At 30.5% G+C, this 19,174-nt stretch overlaps 3 protein-coding genes across 13 annotated transcripts; all 3 read right to left on the bottom strand.

Moving 5' to 3' along the window:
• Positions 1-362: 362 nt before the first annotated feature.
• Positions 363-4,799, bottom strand: LOC127247999 (uncharacterized). 9 transcript variants are annotated; one of them, XM_051270120.1, is made up of 6 exons: positions 4,490-4,799; positions 4,325-4,411; positions 3,525-3,629; positions 2,908-2,964; positions 914-1,003; positions 364-809 (listed from the first exon to the last, which is right to left on the bottom strand). In XM_051270120.1, exons 3-6 carry the CDS (start codon positions 3,606-3,608, stop codon positions 693-695), a joined length of 348 nt encoding a protein of 115 aa, XP_051126077.1. In that variant the 5' UTR covers positions 3,609-3,629; positions 4,325-4,411; positions 4,490-4,799; the 3' UTR covers positions 364-692. The 9 variants fall into 9 exon arrangements, 1 of the variants encoding a protein (XP_051126077.1); XR_007837963.1 differs by having other exon boundaries at positions 363-809; positions 914-969; positions 2,908-3,629; XR_007837959.1 differs by having other exon boundaries at positions 366-1,504.
• Positions 4,800-7,234: 2,435 nt separating this feature from the next.
• Positions 7,235-9,030, bottom strand: LOC127248076 (interactor of constitutive active ROPs 4-like). Its single transcript, XM_051270244.1, has 3 exons — positions 8,944-9,030; positions 8,655-8,701; positions 7,235-8,552 (listed from the first exon to the last, which is right to left on the bottom strand). The coding sequence occupies exons 2-3, from the start codon at positions 8,666-8,668 to the stop codon at positions 7,511-7,513; spliced, it is 1,056 nt and encodes a 351-aa protein (XP_051126201.1). The 5' UTR covers positions 8,669-8,701; positions 8,944-9,030; the 3' UTR covers positions 7,235-7,510.
• A 4,685-nt stretch (positions 9,031-13,715) lies between these two features.
• LOC127248019 (phosphoribosylformylglycinamidine cyclo-ligase, chloroplastic-like) lies at positions 13,716-18,770 on the bottom strand. Of its 3 annotated transcripts, XM_051270149.1 has the most exons (10): positions 18,316-18,451; positions 17,912-18,227; positions 16,708-17,051; positions 16,424-16,518; positions 16,254-16,355; positions 16,087-16,146; positions 15,580-15,752; positions 15,379-15,481; positions 14,176-14,334; positions 13,716-14,071 (listed from the first exon to the last, which is right to left on the bottom strand). In XM_051270149.1, the coding sequence occupies exons 3-10, from the start codon at positions 17,048-17,050 to the stop codon at positions 13,910-13,912; spliced, it is 1,197 nt and encodes a 398-aa protein (XP_051126106.1). In that variant the 5' UTR covers position 17,051; positions 17,912-18,227; positions 18,316-18,451; the 3' UTR covers positions 13,716-13,909. The 3 variants fall into 3 exon arrangements, with proteins under 3 accessions (XP_051126106.1, XP_051126108.1, XP_051126107.1); XM_051270151.1 differs by lacking the exons at positions 17,912-18,227; positions 18,316-18,451 and adding an exon at positions 18,690-18,770; XM_051270150.1 differs by lacking the exon at positions 18,316-18,451 and having other exon boundaries at positions 16,708-17,054; positions 17,912-18,263.
• Between the last annotated feature and the right edge of the window lie 404 nt (positions 18,771-19,174).

Genomic DNA, 19,174 nt, shown 5'->3' with positions numbered 1-19,174 from the left:
GATTCATATTGTATATATTTTATTGAGATATAATGTTAAAAATATTTAAAATACCAACATCACTGCTTATATAAAAAATAATAAAATAATATAATAATTTATTATTAACAATTTACTAATCTACCTTCCGTCACTGATTAAATGGGTCATCTGACAGAAAAAGTATTTTTTATATTATCGACACGATTCTCATACGTAATATCTAAAACAAATATATCCAAAACACTAAGTGAACAAATCCGATTATGATTCAATATATTTTAGTCGATTTTAATTTTATTTTGGTTGAATACATAAGAGAAAATGCAGATTAATAAATTGAATATGAAAAACCACACACACAAACATTTTTTCTCACTACAAACAAACATATATTTTCACTTATGTTGTCTCTAACACAAACTGAATATGAAAAACAAATCGTTTTCTATTACCACAAACAAACACATTTTATTCTGCAACACTTACTACATATTTCCATTTTGGTGTCGACCCCGAGTCCCAACACTTACTACTAAATAACAAAAAGGCTACAGGCAACCTTGACATACTCAAACTACAGCCAAGGCCGTAAACCAATCCATCAAAGTACAAAATACTCGGCAAGAAACAACACAAAAGAATAACAAATGAATCAAAGCAAACATAGACAAACATCAATTCCGGCAGACGTCCTCCAACAGTACTCCCCCTCAATTCCAGCTTCCCCTTTCCGACATGCTGGTCGAACCCTGACTAGCAGCATAGGCTAAAAAGGTAGCTTTATGGGATGGCTTCCTCATCATCCTCGACAACCTCAATGGGATCAGCTGAAACAATTAGAGCATGAAGCAGATGACTTAATGTTCTTCCTATCTTTCTTTTCTACACAATCATTTGGGTAGACATGATTGTTAATTTGCTCGTGCAAGACCTCTATAAGCATTTCACGGCACAAACGAACTTGTGCAGCAGGATCAAGGGGCTCCGCTTCATAGAAAATAGAAAATGTTGTATATAGCCTCTACAAGTTAGATTGAACTAGGAAAGATCAACAGCCGACTCTTAATAGGAGCAAGGCAAACAATTGATCAAGACACATAACTAAAAAATGGCTCATATTTTTAAATATTGAGCAGAGTTGGAGCTGAGGAAAAAAATTGAGCATCTTCTTCATGACAACACAGCCAAAATTGAAATTTTTCAAATATTATCAATTAAAAAAAGTTACCAAAATTTGTTACAGTAAAAAACACATTCAATGCACATAAATAGTATAGACATTGGAATTTCATGGATAGGGCTGATGTTTTCATCGGCATACACGCCCAAAAGTTGTAGCTTTATCTGTAGTAACAAAGCGAGCAATCTCATTAGTATGCTCGTAAAGGTAATGGGATAGCATGTGTTCCTTGTCTTCGGGTGGAAGTTGTAACAACTGGTTGATCATGGTTGGACTCAATTTCAACCACTTTCCTTGTACGTACACTTTATGATATCAAGGGGAAGTAGGTCTAGCAACTTTCTATACAAATTGACGTAAAATTCCCTTATAAGTTTAGGACAATAATGCTGTAAATCGATAGCCCAAAACAATAAATATTTTTCTTCAATATATGCAATAAATCCTCCATATGCAATAATAATAATAATTTCAACTTCCGAGACATTCAAACCTTATCTGCCACACATAATTTACCTAATATAACTTGTCTTATCGGGTCTAATTTGCACACTGTTAGGTTCAATCAAGGGTTTATCCAAAATACATTCGAATAATAGTGGTTGCAAATTCATGCGTCATAAAAAAATAAAAAAATAAAAAATTAAATCTTGCTCATCTTTTGTGTACTTCGGAGATTTTTTTGAAAATTTTGTTTTAGCTTCAAATCAAAATTATTTTACAAGTTTTAATATATTTTTTTTTATTAGAACACTATTTAAATTAAAATTCAAATCAAAACCAAAAAAAATCTTTGATTTTGATTTTTTATTCAAATAATAGATTGAATAAGATAGTTTATATATAAATATATATATATGATTGATAATTAAACTACTTATATTAATAATATGGAGTTTTTTTTTTCAAAAGCTCAATTATAAAAAATAATAAAATTAAGTATGCTTGCTCAGCAACAAATAGCATTCGTTCTTCCAACTATTTTTTTTCAATACGATTTCCAATATATATAATATTCTTATATTTTATATATCACAAAAAATAATATTCAATATAAGATATTGTTTTTTATATTATTTACATAATTCTCTATACTTTAGATAAAATACATACATATATATATATATGCCTCAAACTAAACACTAAACAAACAAACCTCAACTTAAGCTCATTCAAGCGGCTAATGATTAGTTCTACTTAAAATAAATAAATAAATTTTAAAAAAAGTTTATTATTCTAACAATTGTGATGTTTTTGGTAGAAAATTACAGCTTTGGAATGAAATGTGATTGGGATAAAGTATAACTTAATATCCTCAAGTCTTTTCAACACAAAGGTAATGTTTCATATAATTCAGCAGATTTCTTATGTAGTTCAATATATTTTCTACAAATTCAATAGATTCCTTCTATAGTTTAACAAATTTACTATACCCTTAAACAACACAATTCTAAAATAAATACAGTAAATGATCTACCCAAACAGAGATAGTCAATAGTTTTGATGGATCATGTTGTGAAGGCTAATAGCCATCTGTTAAATTTTAGTAGATAAAAAAAAAAAAAAAAAAACAATACTACGTTACAAAAAATCACCTCGCCATTAAATTACCATATAAAGTAAACATGATCGCATAATCTTCGCCAACCGAAGAAAATCTAGTTCGATGAGCTAACTCGACAATAACACAACATAGTTAAAAGTCAGCTTCCCAAAACAGCAAATCATGAGAAGATAAAGAGTACCTGTAATTTCCCAACATTGAGTAATGAAACAGAAGCATGTTCAATTCCCCTTTGTTCCTGATATAGTAAAATTTCGTCCATTTTCCCAAGTTCATAGTGAAAGCAGCAATCAGTTCAAGTTCATATTCACAAGAATTCTAGGATCAAAAGATGAAAGAATGTAATCAGCAGGCGCCGGTCGGGACAATATAGTTTCAGTTTATCATGGAGCAGATATTGGATCCAGGAGCTCTAATTGACAAAATTTAACGAACATATTTATTAGCTCAACAAGACCATTGAATTTCATTCAAAGAATTTAAGTACATCTTCTTCACTCTTGTCCTGCCATTGCCTTTTGTTCTATATAACAGTACTAAGTAAATCTTCTGTCGAGTTGAGAGTTTTTAAAGCAACTGCTCGAAATGAAGAGAATGCATGATTAAGTTTACATTATTCAAAAATGTTTGACATTGTTTAGCTGTCAAATTGAATGTGAATATGTCTACAATTGAAACTTGATAGAGATTTAAGAACGTTTTGTCGTATAATCTAACTGCAACTATGATCAGATTATGCACACCAATGATTCCAAGGAGCTAATGACATCGACAAACAACTCTCTAAAGTGAACTTACTTCTGAACTTTTGGTGGATGGATGCTTCCTCAATGTTCGATTCACAACTGTAGATACATCATCCTCAAGGTCACCAACCAACATGTCAGAGCTTCAATGTAGTCTCTGAGGGATGTTAGCAGATTAGTTATGGAAGGAAGTAACAATAGCATCAGCAAGAAAGTACAATCAATCCATATATATATACATATATTTCATTCATGCATCAATAACTACTAGAGCTACTGACTGCTTGGATCATAAAAATCTACCTAAAGTATAATTGCTGACCACATCATTATCGGTATATTAAGATCACTTGGCATCTATAATATTATGAAATCCACTAAAAAATGCATTCCAGATATTTCAACATAGCTGCCACACCCCCCCCACCCCCCAGTCGATTAGTTACCACCGAACACCCTATGGGTGTGCTTTTATGTGTTCTCGGACCTGTTTTTTCACTACGCAATCTATAATAAAATATTTTTCCCCATCTACATACATCACATCCAAAAACCTATTTTCCATTCATCTTATTCAAAGCCAATTTTTCATACAAAAGAATTTCAAATCCAAATAACCCCAAAACAAAACAATGCCAGACTAATACTAAGTTAAGTGTATAACCTCTGGAGGATATATGTCATATACATATTCATACATACACAGTCACATACAAAAGTAATTGTCATCCAAACTCCTAGATATTCTAACAAGCAGTGTTCATCATCAACCAAAGTGTCCTGAATCGTAATTTTACAATAATTAAACAAAAAACAATACACTGTAAACTTTGGGGAAAAACCAAAATCAACCTGCATAATTTTTCACGGTTTCTACTCTGGCTACTTCCTTGGCCAATGTCTGCAACTCTTCCCACATCCCTCTCCTCAACCCGTCCCCTTTACAAACATCAACAACTCAGCAGCCTTGAGCGAAAACAAAATAAAATAAACTAAAATCCCTAAAATTTGACGCACCTGGCGGGGAAAGAGCGGTGGAACGGTGAAGGTCATCCAACTGTGAGTGCGTATTAGTGAAGAGTGATCCGACACGATTCGAGTGGGAAGACCGTTGAGTCAATTGATGCAGGAGCTCCTCATTGAGTTTGGAAAGCGACCGATCGAGAGCACCGGACTGGATTTGCAGCTCCGAAAGTAAATTCAAGGACGAATATGCACCGGGAAATGAAGACGGAACGAAGATGAATACTCCACAGAGTGATCAAATATGAATAAAACCATTGCACAAAATATAAGAAACAAGAAACACATATTCTATTTTTTTTAGTTGCCGTGAGGTCTAATTCCTCTCATCGTCAGAGAAGGTTTTTCTTATTATTATTATTTTTTAATTTTATTTTTAAATTAAAATTTATTTAAAAGTTGTACTTTCGCTTATTTTATTTTATTTTATTATTTAATAAAAAAAAATTGTGTATTTATATATTAATTTTATATTGTACTTTAACCAAATGATATTATATATTTTTATTTATATTTTTTATAAATATTATTTAAGAATATTAAAAATATATTTTATTTAAAAATATTTATGACTTTCTCCCTCTTGCATATGGTATCCCTTTCTCGTACACAGAAATCTAGATTAATGAAAATAATTATTAATTAATAAAAAAATTGTAAATTAAATTAAAATAACTTATTAGTATAATTAAAATTAAAAATATATATATATAAATTTAAAAAAATGTATAATAAGATTAAAGTGTATAATATTTTTTTCTACAAAAAAAAGTTGACAGAATAAGTGAACAGACTAAAATAAAAATGTGAACACAGTATAAAAATATAAATTTAATTTATCAATATAATATTTAAAATATTGTCATAAATTAAATATATAAAAATAATAAAATATTTCGTGTTATTTATAAATTTAAAAAATTATAATATATAATAAAATATTTCGTGTTATTTATAAATTTTAAAAATTATAAAAGATAATATATGAAATAGAATATATATATATATATATACGGTGTGTTTGTTTGGGGTTCGGATTTTAGTTTGAGAATTTGAATAGTAAAAATTTTAAATTTGAATAATTGTATAATGCTATATAGATAGGTGTTGATGCAATATTTCAAATATAAAATCAATTTTTAATATAATATAAAAAAATAAATATTTAATTTAATGTTTTGAGAAAAATATTTTGTTGGATAGTGGATTTGTGATGAAATCGTTGAAAAGAACATACTAATAGAATATTTTTTTTACTAGTAAAAATAGACGGTATTAAAATGTACCGTAGTTACTCCAAAAATAAAATGATGATCATATAAGGTAAACTGGATAAAGTCTTAACTGTAACTTACAAATTAAGTTCATAAGATTTGGAGGCTTTTAAACCATAATCTCAATACGAAGAATTCCTTCAAGTACATCCATTTCAGACTCTACAGTTCCTCCATCTTAAAAGTATAGTCTTATTATATTGGGCACAAGATTTAAGCAATATTAATATTATATTGGCAGTGGATAAAAAGTAAGAATAAATAACTTTTTTACGTTTATGAGTATCTTAATGTAAAAAGTAGTGACAATTGTATAATAATAATGAAAACGTAGGGATAGTTTTACGGTGGTACGATTATTTATGAAAATGAAATTATTGTTTTGGGATTAACAAAAATGGTAAACAAAATTATTATATTGGGACGGAGACGGAGGGAATATTATATACTCAATTATATATATAAAAATATTATATATGTATTTTATAGTCAAAGTTTGTTATAATATTTTTAAATTATATAATATAAATAAAATTATAAAATAAAGTTTTTATATAAATCAAATTAAATTAATTTTAATTTAATAGTCAAATTAATTCAATAAAAATTTAAGGTGCATTTGTTTTGTGAGATTGTTGGATAGAAATTTTTCTTTTATGTGAGTTCCATAAAGTTCTAAAAAAAATATAAAAATAATAAATATGTGTAATGTATAGTATATTATTTTTTTTGAAAAAAACATATTAAAAAAATATATATTGAAAAAACAAAACCTTATATTTGATTAATAAAATAAATATATATTTATTCTATTTATTTAGTACCACGAATAATAGTACTTATTTTATATTTTTTTTCTAAATAATAAATTTTATGTCACAATAATTTTTTATTAAATAATTCAATTTTTTATATTAATTTATTTTTATTTATATGATATAAGAATGTAGGTGGGCGTGTTCTTTTAATAAAAAATATAAAAAAGTTTTAAAAATATTAATATATCATTCGTATTCATTATTTTTGTATTTTATATGTAATTTTTTATACCTTAATTAAAAAAAAAATTTCTTCTTCAAATTATTTTACAAAACAAACACACTTTGATGTAAATACCTGTTTAGGTTAACCTCCAAGCGCCCCAAAACATATACTCCCTCCGTCCAAGATACCATGTCCACGTTGCTGTTCGTGTCGCATACCATATTATTTTTCTTTTTTAAAAAATGATTACACACTTTCATCTCAGTTTTAATTTTTTAATTTTATTTTTTTAAATTTTAATTAAACTAATTAGTTATTTTAATTTTAATTATTTATATTATAAAATAATTATTTTCACTAATACATTCTTAATTATTTACTAATTACATTCCTCCTACAGTGTAGATATTTTGCAATGTGAAATATGTGATTGGAGGCAACCTACGTCAAATCCGCCAACGGAGAGCGCCATTGATTATTTTATATGCACTTTAATTGTAAAAATAATTCAAAAACTCGTAATTTCTTAAAAACTAAAATTAGAAAGAAATCTAAAACAGTTTTTAAATTTTCATAAACTACAAGTAAATTTAATGCTGCTATCGATGCCCATAAACATTTGGAAAGCCTCTCATAAGACTCTTAATGATAAACAGTATAACACAACAAAGAAACAACCGTTACCTTCAAAACCAAACCAAGCCAGCAATCGACAATGGCATCCTCAACCTCAAGACATCCTCGTACCCTCCTCCTACTACTTCTGTCCCTTCTTTTTCCACAACTCTCCCAGCATTCGGATTCCCGTCCGCCGCTTCTCGCTTCCGAACCCGTAATCTCCGTCATCGTTCAGTCCCGGAGACCCCACGACGCATCCCCCAGAAACACGATCGAAAACATTTGTATCCATCGATCCACACCGCTCCGATATCCTCCGGCCATTCATCTCCACTCCTCCGGCCAACACTGCCGCCGCGGCATCCGCCGCTTTCCTCCATTGCTCTGTCTGCACCCTAAGCTTCGCCATCTCTGCTTCCATCTCCTCCCTCGCCCTGTCCGCTCGTTCCATCCGTCCCCGCATCTCGGATTCGACGCTTTTACTCTGTTCAAGCTCCTTAAGAATTTTACTCAGCCTCGAATTCAACTCCTCCATTTCTGATTCAGTCGAAGATATCTTCGACGATTTCTCGTTGAGCTGGCTTTTTAATGACTCGTTCTCCCTCCGGATCAGCTCTGTTTCGATTTCCTTTTCCTTTAGATTGGCCTGCAATAATTCGATCTCCTTTTCGAGCTCGTTTACGGCATTGTCGATTGCCTTTGGAGATTCGAATCCATCTTCTTTTCCTTGCAAGTGTTGTATGAATTTTTCAGAAGCTTTAGGCTCTTGGTGTTCGTCGACTGTAACTTTTTCAATGGAGACTTCAAAGACCTCTGTCTCCGGGCGGACATCGGTTTCGGTTTCGACGACGTCCGATGGCGATGGCGATGGTGATTGGGGAACTTTGTTGTGTTTGTTTGGCTTCTTCTTCTTCTCCGCTGCCTTTTTGGCGGTGTCGGTGGAAGCTAATTGGTTTTTGAGGCATTTGAGCTCGTCGTGAGCGTGCCCTAGCTGCGATTCCAAATCGGCGATCCGTGTGCTCAGCTTCTTCTGGCTCTGATTGGTCGCCGTCGCCGTCGTCGCCGCCGCCGCGCCTCGCGGCGATTTTGAGGTCTTAGCTACTTTGCTCCGGTCGGAATCCGAGCTCGATGTCCGGCTCGGCTGCTCTCGAGCAGGTCCCCGCCGGGATCCTTCCAATGCACTGCAAAATTCGGTACGGAAATTAAGTAAGAAGAAGAAGGAGAAGAAGAAATCAACTCAGGAAAATTAAAAATAAAAAATCCCCAAATGTAAACCGCCATACCAGGGTTTTGTCATTTCTTCAATTGACGAACAGGGTAGGAGGTGAATCTGTTATAACTACTTATAAGCAAAATCAGAACGATGAAACAGAAACAACAAACTAATAATAAGTAACAGAGAATTAATTGTTCTTCATTGGCGCGCAGAGCATGAATGAAATCGATTCAAACTGACTGGATCTACAAAAAAGCAGAATCAAAATTTCTTTAAAAAAAACAAATGGTTCTCTCTGGATTTGAAAGATTGATTGATTATCGGTTGGAAGCAAGATCAAAATTCAGTTACCTTACCTGACTGATTTCAATTTCTTCTCTTCCCTCGGCTGCAGCTTTGGTTATTAGGGCATTTGGTGTTCTTCGATGGCCGCATTCAGCAACTCTCTAAGAAATGAGCATTAAATTTTGAGAGCGTTGGAGATGAATGTATGTATGGATGGATTTAATTTATTGAATTGCGTTGGGACACGGGACCGACGGACAATGAAAAAACATAAAATATAATGAAAAAATATATATATACTATAAAATAATAATAATAATAATAATAATAATAATAATAATAACAAGAGTGGAAGGGAAAGCAAGTGCTAATTTGAAGTTAAGGGAGCGTTTTGAAAGTTTGAATTGAAAGGACGTAAAGAGGGAAAGATTTGGGATAATATTTATGACGACTATTGGGATACGTGGAAAACGACAATTAACTAAATTTAATATTATCTCCTTGGAAGGCTCACGTTTGTTTTTTTCAATGTAGATTTTTTAATATTAGTATTATATTATATTATAGTAAAAAAATAAAAATATTTTTATTAGTACGGTGTAATATAAAAGTAACGATATTTGTGTAATATATTGTAAGTTGAATGTGTCAGTACAATTACTAAATTAGGAAATTGTAACATTGTTTTGTGACGGACAAAAATAAAAAATGGTAACCTTTCAATTGGACGGAGGGAAAATTATGGAGTATATATTTATTACTCCCTCTGTCCCAAATACTATGCGATATTTCATTTTTTGTTTGTTCCAAATTCATTGCAATATTTTATAATTTAAAAATAATTAATAATATTTATATACATATATTAATATATACTTCACTGTATCTCATCATATTACTCAAATAAAAATAAATAAATAATCATTTCTATCTCCAATCACATCACTTAATATCCAAATTATCTCAAATCATCCCTGAAATATTTGGATAATTTCAATGTTGTGCTTTTAATAATTGTGATTTAGGGGTGTATTCAATTGGGATTTTAATTGATTTTTTTGGATTTTAAAAAGTCTATAGATTTATGTGGATTTAGGATGGATTTTAGTAATTTATTTAGATGGATTTATATGGATTTCTACGAATTTGATTTGATTCAATTCTTTATGGATTTATATGAATTTTGTAGAATTATAAAATAATTTTTTTTGAATATATATTAATTATATAAATTTATATCAAATAACAAATATATAAATATAATAAATAATTATTAATAAGATAATATATATAAAATAAATAATATATAAGTATTAATAAATAATATATACATATTTATTTTTTTATGTAAAAATGTTATATTAAAATAAATAAATAAATAATTTACGATTTTTGAAAAAAAATATTTAAATAAATAAATAAATATAAATTAACGGTTCAACAAAAAATATTTAAATATCTATTTCATCATTAGTTATCGTAATGATAATATAGTGTATTCGATAATTAAAAAGAAAAGACGACAGTAATACATATTTATTGTGATAATAATATTTTTAAAAATTATATTTATAATATAAAAATATATATTTAAAAAAAATTATAATAATTTGCTAATATATTTTAGTTTTAAATTATTATTTTTATTAAAAATTATAATAATAGTAATAAATATTATCATATTATTGATCACATATACAACAACAACAACAATAATAATAATAATAATAATAATAATAATAATAATAATTTTAAGAATCTATCAAAATTTGTGATGGTCAAGAGAGATTTTTTTTTATACAAAATTTTCAAAAAATTCATTAAAATTCATTAAAAGACTTTTAAAAGTCTATGTTGAATACCTCAAGATTTTAAAAGACTTTTAAAAGTCTTGATTGAATACTTCTAATTTTAAAAGACTTTTAAAAATTTTGATTAAATGCATCTAGACTTTAAAAGTCCAACAAAATTTTATAAGATCTATATTGAATATAGCCCCTTAGTGTCTTAGTATTGATTATCAATTCAATAATTATATTGTATTCTCAGGTATTTTTTTCCCAATAACTAGAATAAAAGAATGTGATGTAAACATCATGAAAAAATTAAATCCAACCATGTCACATTGAGACAAACAATATATGAATATCATTGCATACAATAAATAAGAATAAATCCTACAATTTTATGCTCACATTTATTCTTAATTAACATTGGGTCAATAAGACTTGATTAATTGTCAATAATAATAGGGTCATTAAAGCAAATAATTAACATAACTTGTAGAATTATCATAATTAACATTATAAATTTAAACCTTCGATATTTTCGAATCTTACTTGCCACACATGGTTCAAGTTACTTCAGATAACTTGAAATATTTCATAGCTTCCCAAATTAATATATGATCATTTTACTTAAAAATTTAAATTTGTAAAAAAATACGTCATTGTTTATATATTCTAAAATCTTCTACCCATCATCACGAGCAAAGTGGATTATCTTGGCAAACCTTACATGTATACTTTCTTTTTTTCTTTTTTCTTTTTCAATTCTTTTTTTTTTTTACAAGAAAGTATAATGAAACTTGAACATAAAAACTTTTTACTCTGATACAATGATAAGTAATTATATCATATAAAAGTTTAAATTTAAATAGAGAAAAAAAAAAAATTACAAAGATTCTCATAATAATGGTGAGCAAATAAAAAACCTCCTACTTGGATACCATGTTAATATAAAATTAGTCTTGTCTTACCGTGAATTGTTGGTGTTGTTGGTGTTGGGGACTCCCGTTTGCGGATATATAAATTAATGGCTGTGTTTCTCTAACAGTTCGAGTTTTTAGGTGAGACAGTTATTCTGCATCCGATATGGTAGTTTGAGTTCCGTCATTCCCATTTGCGGCACTGCATGTGATCCAAAGACTCTGTATAATGTTAACTTTGCATTGTCTTCTTGATTTTAATTTGTATTTTTTAATGTAATCCAAAAACTGTATATAATGTTAAATTTATGAATTGTCTTCTTGATTACTTCTCAATCAAATAAATAAATAAAGCTATAAGTGTATTACCATTGCAAAGGTAACAAATTTCATAATATATTGATTAGTAAAATTAAATATTAATTTTAAATTAAAATTTAATTTAACAGTTTAGGCATAATCAATACCACCTAAATGTTTTTTTTCTTCTTTTTTTTTTTTTTTTTTCCTTTCTTTCTTTCTTTCTTTTTTTTTTTTGGAAAAACAAATAATTAGGGGTTAAGGATTTTGAGATCATTTATAGCCATTAAAATTTTACTATTTAGAAAACCATTTATCTTAAAAAAATATTAAATCAAATACTTTATTTTTATTGTTTATATAAATTACCCGTCTCGCTACATATGACTTATTTTTTAGTCCGTATCACATAAGATATGCTTTACTATTATTGATTTTATTGATAAATTTAACATTATAAATATACTTAATAAATATAAATTTATATAATAAAATTCCAAATATATATTAATTTTTATTTTAAAAATACTAACTAACACCACTTATAAACGAAAATAATAAAATAATATTATACAACTATTATAATTAATCTATTAAATTAACTAGTCTAAAAATACAGTATCTCTAATCCTGGGAGTATCTTACCCGAAGAAGTATTTAAAATTAATTTGACATTCAAAATATTAAATCAACTCTGTTATTTATATTATATCAAATAACTATTTAAATTCAAAATTTTAAAATTTTAAAATAAATTATCATGCAAACAATAGTCACAAAATTGGAAATGAACCAATAAGGTGAGGTCGAAGGAGAAAGGTGTGTCCAAAAGAGTAGCTTTTACACACTCACAAGACAAACCATGTGTACATTCAACTACTCCCTCTTACTGGTAAAAATAATTTAACATATAATATAGTGACAATGGTAATAAATAAATGTTTAATATAGTATAATACTCCCTCTATTCCAAAAGAAGTGTCTTATCGAGAATCGGCACGAGAATTAAGGAATAATAATATTTAATTGAAAGTGGATATAAAGTAGAATGTAAATGACTAAAATACCTTTACTTTTTTAAAGATTTTAAATAGTACGTTAGAATAATAATTAGAGGTAGTATGAAAAAGTAAAAATAATTTTGTTATAAAGTGGGGACCACGGTTATTAAATAAGAAAACAAGACAATTGTTTTGGGACGGACGAAAATGGAAAAACAAAGACAAATCTTTTGGGACGGAGGGAGTAGTATTTTATATATAATAATAGTACAATCGTCTGTCTCTGAAAATTAAACCTGCAGTATTGTATTTAACATTAAAAATATTTTTATATTTTTTTTTGTAAAAATATCATTATATTAATATTATATAACAAATATTTTTTTATTATTTTCTCGTATTTGTGTTACATTTTGATATAATAATTAATAATTAAAAATAAACATACAAAAATTAAATATGATCCTTAACGCCGGACATAGTATATTTTTACACAACAAAAATTGTACAATAAAAGATATTTTTTTAAAACAAAATTCTAAAAATAAACAACTATTATTGCTTAATGTACACTTCTATTTTTCTATTGTTATTATTGGTATATTTACGCAACACACTTTTACTTTCCAAAAATAATATTTTGTATATTTTTGCTGATCTATACTCTATAGTACCTCCATCAGAATAAAAATTAAAATAAATATAATCCTGCGGACGAAAAAAATATTATATACATAAATTTATTTGTGAAATTTTAGTTTTAATTTTATCATTTTTAAATTTTTTCTTTAAAAACATCAGTATCACAAACGCTATATAATAAAACACACCAATATATTTTTTAATATGATAAATAATTATATTATAATTATCTCAAAATTGTTGGGAATCTCCTACAATACCTTAACCAGGCCCCCAGACAAAAAGTGACCAAAACAAACAAAGCTACTAAGGGTGCAGCTCAAGTACTCTTGTTTTTGGACGGAGCTCGCGCGGATTTACCTTTCCGGGTGATTTTGCGCGCCCTTTTCATCGGTAACTCACTCTGTCACCCTTTACAACCTCACCTATCCGACGAGCTGCTTCATTTTCCGCAACTATTCTCAGAGCAGCTTCCTCCTTCACCACCATTACCATTCCGATGCCCATATTGAATGTTCGACTCATTTCTGCATCTTCAATTCTCCCCGTCTTCACCATAAAAGATGTATAGTTTAGCTTTTGTGTTTTTTTGCTTGCGGGGATGGTTTTAAATTTAATAAACTACGAGTAAATAGATAGAGAGTGAAATCTACCTCTTGAATCCACTTAAAAATCGGAGGAACCGTCCAAGAGTCCTTGTAGATGAGAGCTCCGAGGCCCTTTGGAAAGACGCGGGGTATGTTGTCAGTGAAGCCACCACCTGTGATGTGGGCGATCCCTTTCACACCGCCTTTGCCAATGATGTCGAGTACCTGAAATATGAACATTCGGATGAATTTACTATATATCGATGAACAATATATGTACTATCTTGGTCTACTAACAATTGATACGTTTAAAGTGGGTTTGGTCTGAGTTTCAAATCCAAATATTCGGTATTCAGTCCACACCGTTCTCAATAAAAATGCATCACAGAACGTTATATTCTATGGGTGTATTTGTTTGGATGATTTCATTTGATTTCTACTATTCACAAATTGTTTTCTTCCGAAAATATCAAATCAAATAACTAATTTTTAGTTTTTATATCAAAGTAAAAATCAACTTTACATAACTAACATATAGCATATAAGTGTGTAAATACATATAGGAGTTTATATAGGAGTTTGTTTTGTTGTGATTTCAAAATCTCTTCTCACAGAAGATCACATCAAAATACTATTTAGACAAAAATTTAAAACTAAGATTCTGTTTCAAATTATTTTCAAACCACAACCAAACAAACGTACTTTTAGGTTGTAAAAATCCCACTTTTAATTTATGTCTTATCGTGATAAATAAAAAAGAAAAATACTGTGATAGTTTGACGTGAAATGATAAAAATGTTTTATTAATACTCTCTCCGTCCCAATACCGTCCCAAAACAATAGTCTTATTTCTATAAATAATCATATCACTGTAAAACTACCCTTATATTTTCATTATTATTACACAATTGGCACTACTTTTTAAACTAATACACTCACAAATGTAAAAAAGTCTTTTACCCGTACTATTTACTCACTACCAATATAATATCAATATTTCTTAAATCTCGTACCAAACACAAATCAGACTATAATTTTAGGACGGAGGGAATACTATTTTAGATCCACATTAACTAAAACTTTAGTGTCCCTAATTTTGCCGATGGAAGGAATATTTTAGATCCACATTAACTAAATAAAGAAATATATCTATTGCTTGCTAAAGCTCTAAATAGTAAAAAACATCTATTGTCAGTGGATGGGTAGAGTATATTGTAATGCCCTATAGCAACCATGGTAAATTAACAAGGGTCTAGTGCAGTATATCACCTGTTTGACATATATCACAGTAGGTGCCATCAGAGCTTGACCGAGCGTAGCAGATGAACCCGGAAGACTATCATTCAAAGAATGGCCACTTTGGCTAAGAACTCTGGGAACAACAGCAAATGTATAATGAATCAATGATCATGGCTTAACAGATGAAAATTCAGTGAATTTAAGAGAAATTTCGACAATAACATTTGAAACCTTCTAACAAGAGAAAATCCATTTGAATGCACACCGCTGGATGGCAGACCGACAAGTACATCACCAACCTCTATGCTTTTCCCATCAATCACTGAATCTTTTTTCACAATGCCGACAGCAAAACCACTCAGATCATACTCACCATTGGCGTAAAAATCAGGCATCTCTGCAGTCTGAAAGAGGCAGTGGAATCCATCAACTTCCAAATTATAGTTTATAAAGATCAATACAAACTTTTCCAACCATATAAAAACACTGAAACAGTAGAATATGCAAACTTTCAAGTTCGAATAACTGAATCGTAAAGATCGATGGTCCATTGCTTCCATTCCACACAAGTAAAATATCTTAGCAATGCTCTGCAGAACTGGAATTCTATGGGTGTGTTTGGTTAGCAGTTGGAGCCAAAGTTGGCACATAAAGTACAACCAACTTGCAACCAAACACACTCTAAATAATGTTTCATTTACTGCAAAGCACGAGGAATTAAGAAGCATCTACAAATACCTCTCCCCCTAGAAGAGCACAATCGGATTGTTGGCAACCATTGACTATGCCTTTGATAACCTGTGTTAGTAGATAAAAAGTTTATTGAACTTTTCTCATCATTAAAAGAGAAGAGTGAAATATTACTTTATAATATAGAAATACATCGGGGACATATGGAACATCACCTTTTCTGCAAGATCAACATCAAGATGGCTAGTGGCAAAGTAATCAAGGAAAAACAAAGGCTTCGCCCCAGATGTGACTATGTCATTAACACTCATGGCAACCTGATTAAAACTTATAATTAGCAGCAGTTCTATTCAAGAAAACCATTCCAAAAGTTTACAAACTTTACCAAATCAATGCCTATGGTGTCGTGGATGCCAGTCTCAAAAGCAAGTTTAAGCTTTGTTCCGACACCATCTGTGCCCGCCACTAGATAAGAATCTCCTGCGAAGCATTAAAAGATTGTCCAATCAGTAATAAAATCCCACTGTTGATGGGAAGACAAATACTAGAAGGTTTCCATGTCACCGGGAAATTATAAAGATGCAACAATTAGCAAGCCCATCTTAGCAATATAGATCAGACAACATTATTATTGAATGCATAATCAAAAGGCGAAAGAGAACATCATACCCAAAGGGAAGAGTCCTCCAAAACCTCCAATTCCAGGGGCCATCTTGGCTATTCTACGAACAACTTCTGAACCAGCATCGATATCAACACCAGCATCCTTGTATGTAAGGCCGGTCCCTTTGTTTTCGGGGGAAGTTTCCACTTGATTTCTGATACCACTGCTCGACATTGAAAGCGAAAGACTTTGTTTCCTAACTTCTCTTCCACCAACCACTGCTTGCTTGCAATTATTGGACAAGAATCCATTGGTTAAATTGCTTCTACAGACCTTGGGAAGGCTTGAAGCAAACATTGACGTGATGCATTGGGACATTTCAGTATTTGCCTTGCAGGACGTATACATGCTGCTTGAGGACAAAATACACCGGAACCATAAAAGAAATTAGTATCAAGGTTTGTAACTGTAATTGAATAAAAATAAAAAAACGAATGCCGAACTAACGCAATCAACCTGAAATGCCAAACGAATCAACAATATAAATATGACACCAGCAGCCACACTAACTCAATTCTTCCCAAAACAATGAATCAAGGCATGTAAGCAATTTATGAACACAAATACACTACTCTGAAGCACAAATTATGCACTTGATGGAAGCAACTAACATACCTTAATTTTCAATCAACTTGTTCCTACAGAATTAAGAATTAGGCCTCATAGCAATCAAACAGACCAACCATGCATCAGTTGAAACTATACCCTAGATCTTAAACAAGCCACATCAACCACAAAGTCGAGCCTTTGTGCGCGAATTAGCTTGAGGCACAATATACTCCAGAAATTAGCAGTCAACATATTGTCATATTCAACCTAAAGAGTATCAAAATAGCTGCACAGGCCTTCTTGAATTCTCAAAATGCAACCAACACATTTTCTGAAACTCAAAAGCTAAAAATAACAACATGCAGTCAGTAACAAATAATCCACCAAAACCAAACCACGTCCAAGTTATACTTTTGCAGAAAAATTAATTCAAAGCTCATAACAGCAATTCCAAACAAAATCTACAGATCAATCTTCAAGCAAGAAAGCAAGCAATCCTCAAATCTCAACCTCTAATTCAATCATAAAGTCTAAGAACTAGACACGCCAGGTAATTAATCAACAGAACTGCACAGGCGACTTAGAATCGATATATATATGTATATATATAAATTCATAAAACCATGAAGAACACAAATTGAAGAAAGAATAGAAATTTACACTTAGCCGAAAACAGAACGATAGTGGAGAAGGGTGCTAGAAGACGGAGGAACAGCGACCGAGAAGATGACGTTCCGAATTCGGAAGGCGATTAGCAGCGAAACTAGAATTATAGTCAGTAGTCGAAGTAAAAGTATGCGCCGAAGGGAAAACAAAAGAAGCAGAAAAGAAGAAAGCGTCCAGTGGCTAACGGGATAGCAGTCGAAAGGGACACGGAAAGAGGAGAGTGAAGAGGGGGAGCGGAAGCTTCCCGTCGGTGGCGACGCGACGGCTGTGCGGCGCAGGGAACGCGATGGAAGGCGAATCTGTTTGGGAGCTGGAGAAGGAGAAGGTATTAATCTGCTTGGGAATGTACACATTAGTACTATTTTATATTCATGTATGCATTTGAGTTTTGTACTTACCGTGGGAAAATACAGACTTGCCCATTCGGTTTCGAACCGTCGGTTCGAACCGCCGGTTCGACAGTTTATGAACCGGAGTTCGAACCGAAACCGGATGCAAATCGAACCAAACCGGATTTCCGACGGTTCGGTTTACTGTTTGAACCGGCGGTTCGGCCATAATTGTTTTTTTTTTTTAAAAAAAAAATCTGGCCGTCCGTCGCGCAAGAGCAGAGCAGGAGAAGAAGAAGAGGTGAAGAAGAAGAATCGGTGAAGAAGAAGAAGAAGAAGAAGAAGAAGAATTGGAGAAAAAAAAAGAAGAAGAAAGAGGAAGAAGAAGAAGAATCGGAGAAGAAAGGAAAGAATCGGTGAAGAAAAGAAGAAAGAGGAAGAACCTGGTGGCTGCCTTGGCTAGTGCGGCTGCGGCTGCTTTGGCGTGGAGGTGTAAAATGATTTATTGGGCATCAGTATCGGAGAAACCCCCCATGTCATCATTTGCAGTTATAAAAAAAAAAAATGATGATGTGGAAAATAAGGGTTGCTGAAAGGGTGTTGGGCAGAGCAATCCTATAAAACTTTTTATTTTCTTTTTTTAAAAAATATTATTTATTTAATTATTTATTTTTTATTTTTTATATTTTTGTATTATATAAAATTTTATTCTCTACCAAATGATATATATTGATATAATTTTATTTAAATTTAATAATATTATTAATTATTTTGATATAAATTAAAAAATATATTTATTTTTTTTAGTGAGGTGGACGAAAGAGATTGTGAAATAAAAAAAAAGTAAAAATGAGATGGAAATTGAAAGAAATTTTTGGAAAGTTTTTTTTTTTTTTTAGCGGATGGTCTTTAGGTCTTAGGGCATCAG

The sequence above is a fragment of the Andrographis paniculata genome, unplaced genomic scaffold (genome assembly GCF_009805555.1).
Source record: "Andrographis paniculata isolate CXL003 unplaced genomic scaffold, ASM980555v1 Contig32END, whole genome shotgun sequence".
NCBI lineage: Eukaryota > Viridiplantae > Streptophyta > Magnoliopsida > Lamiales > Acanthaceae > Andrographis > Andrographis paniculata.
Note: the sequence above shows the minus strand (reverse complement) of the source record. Positions and strands in the feature narration are given on the sequence as shown.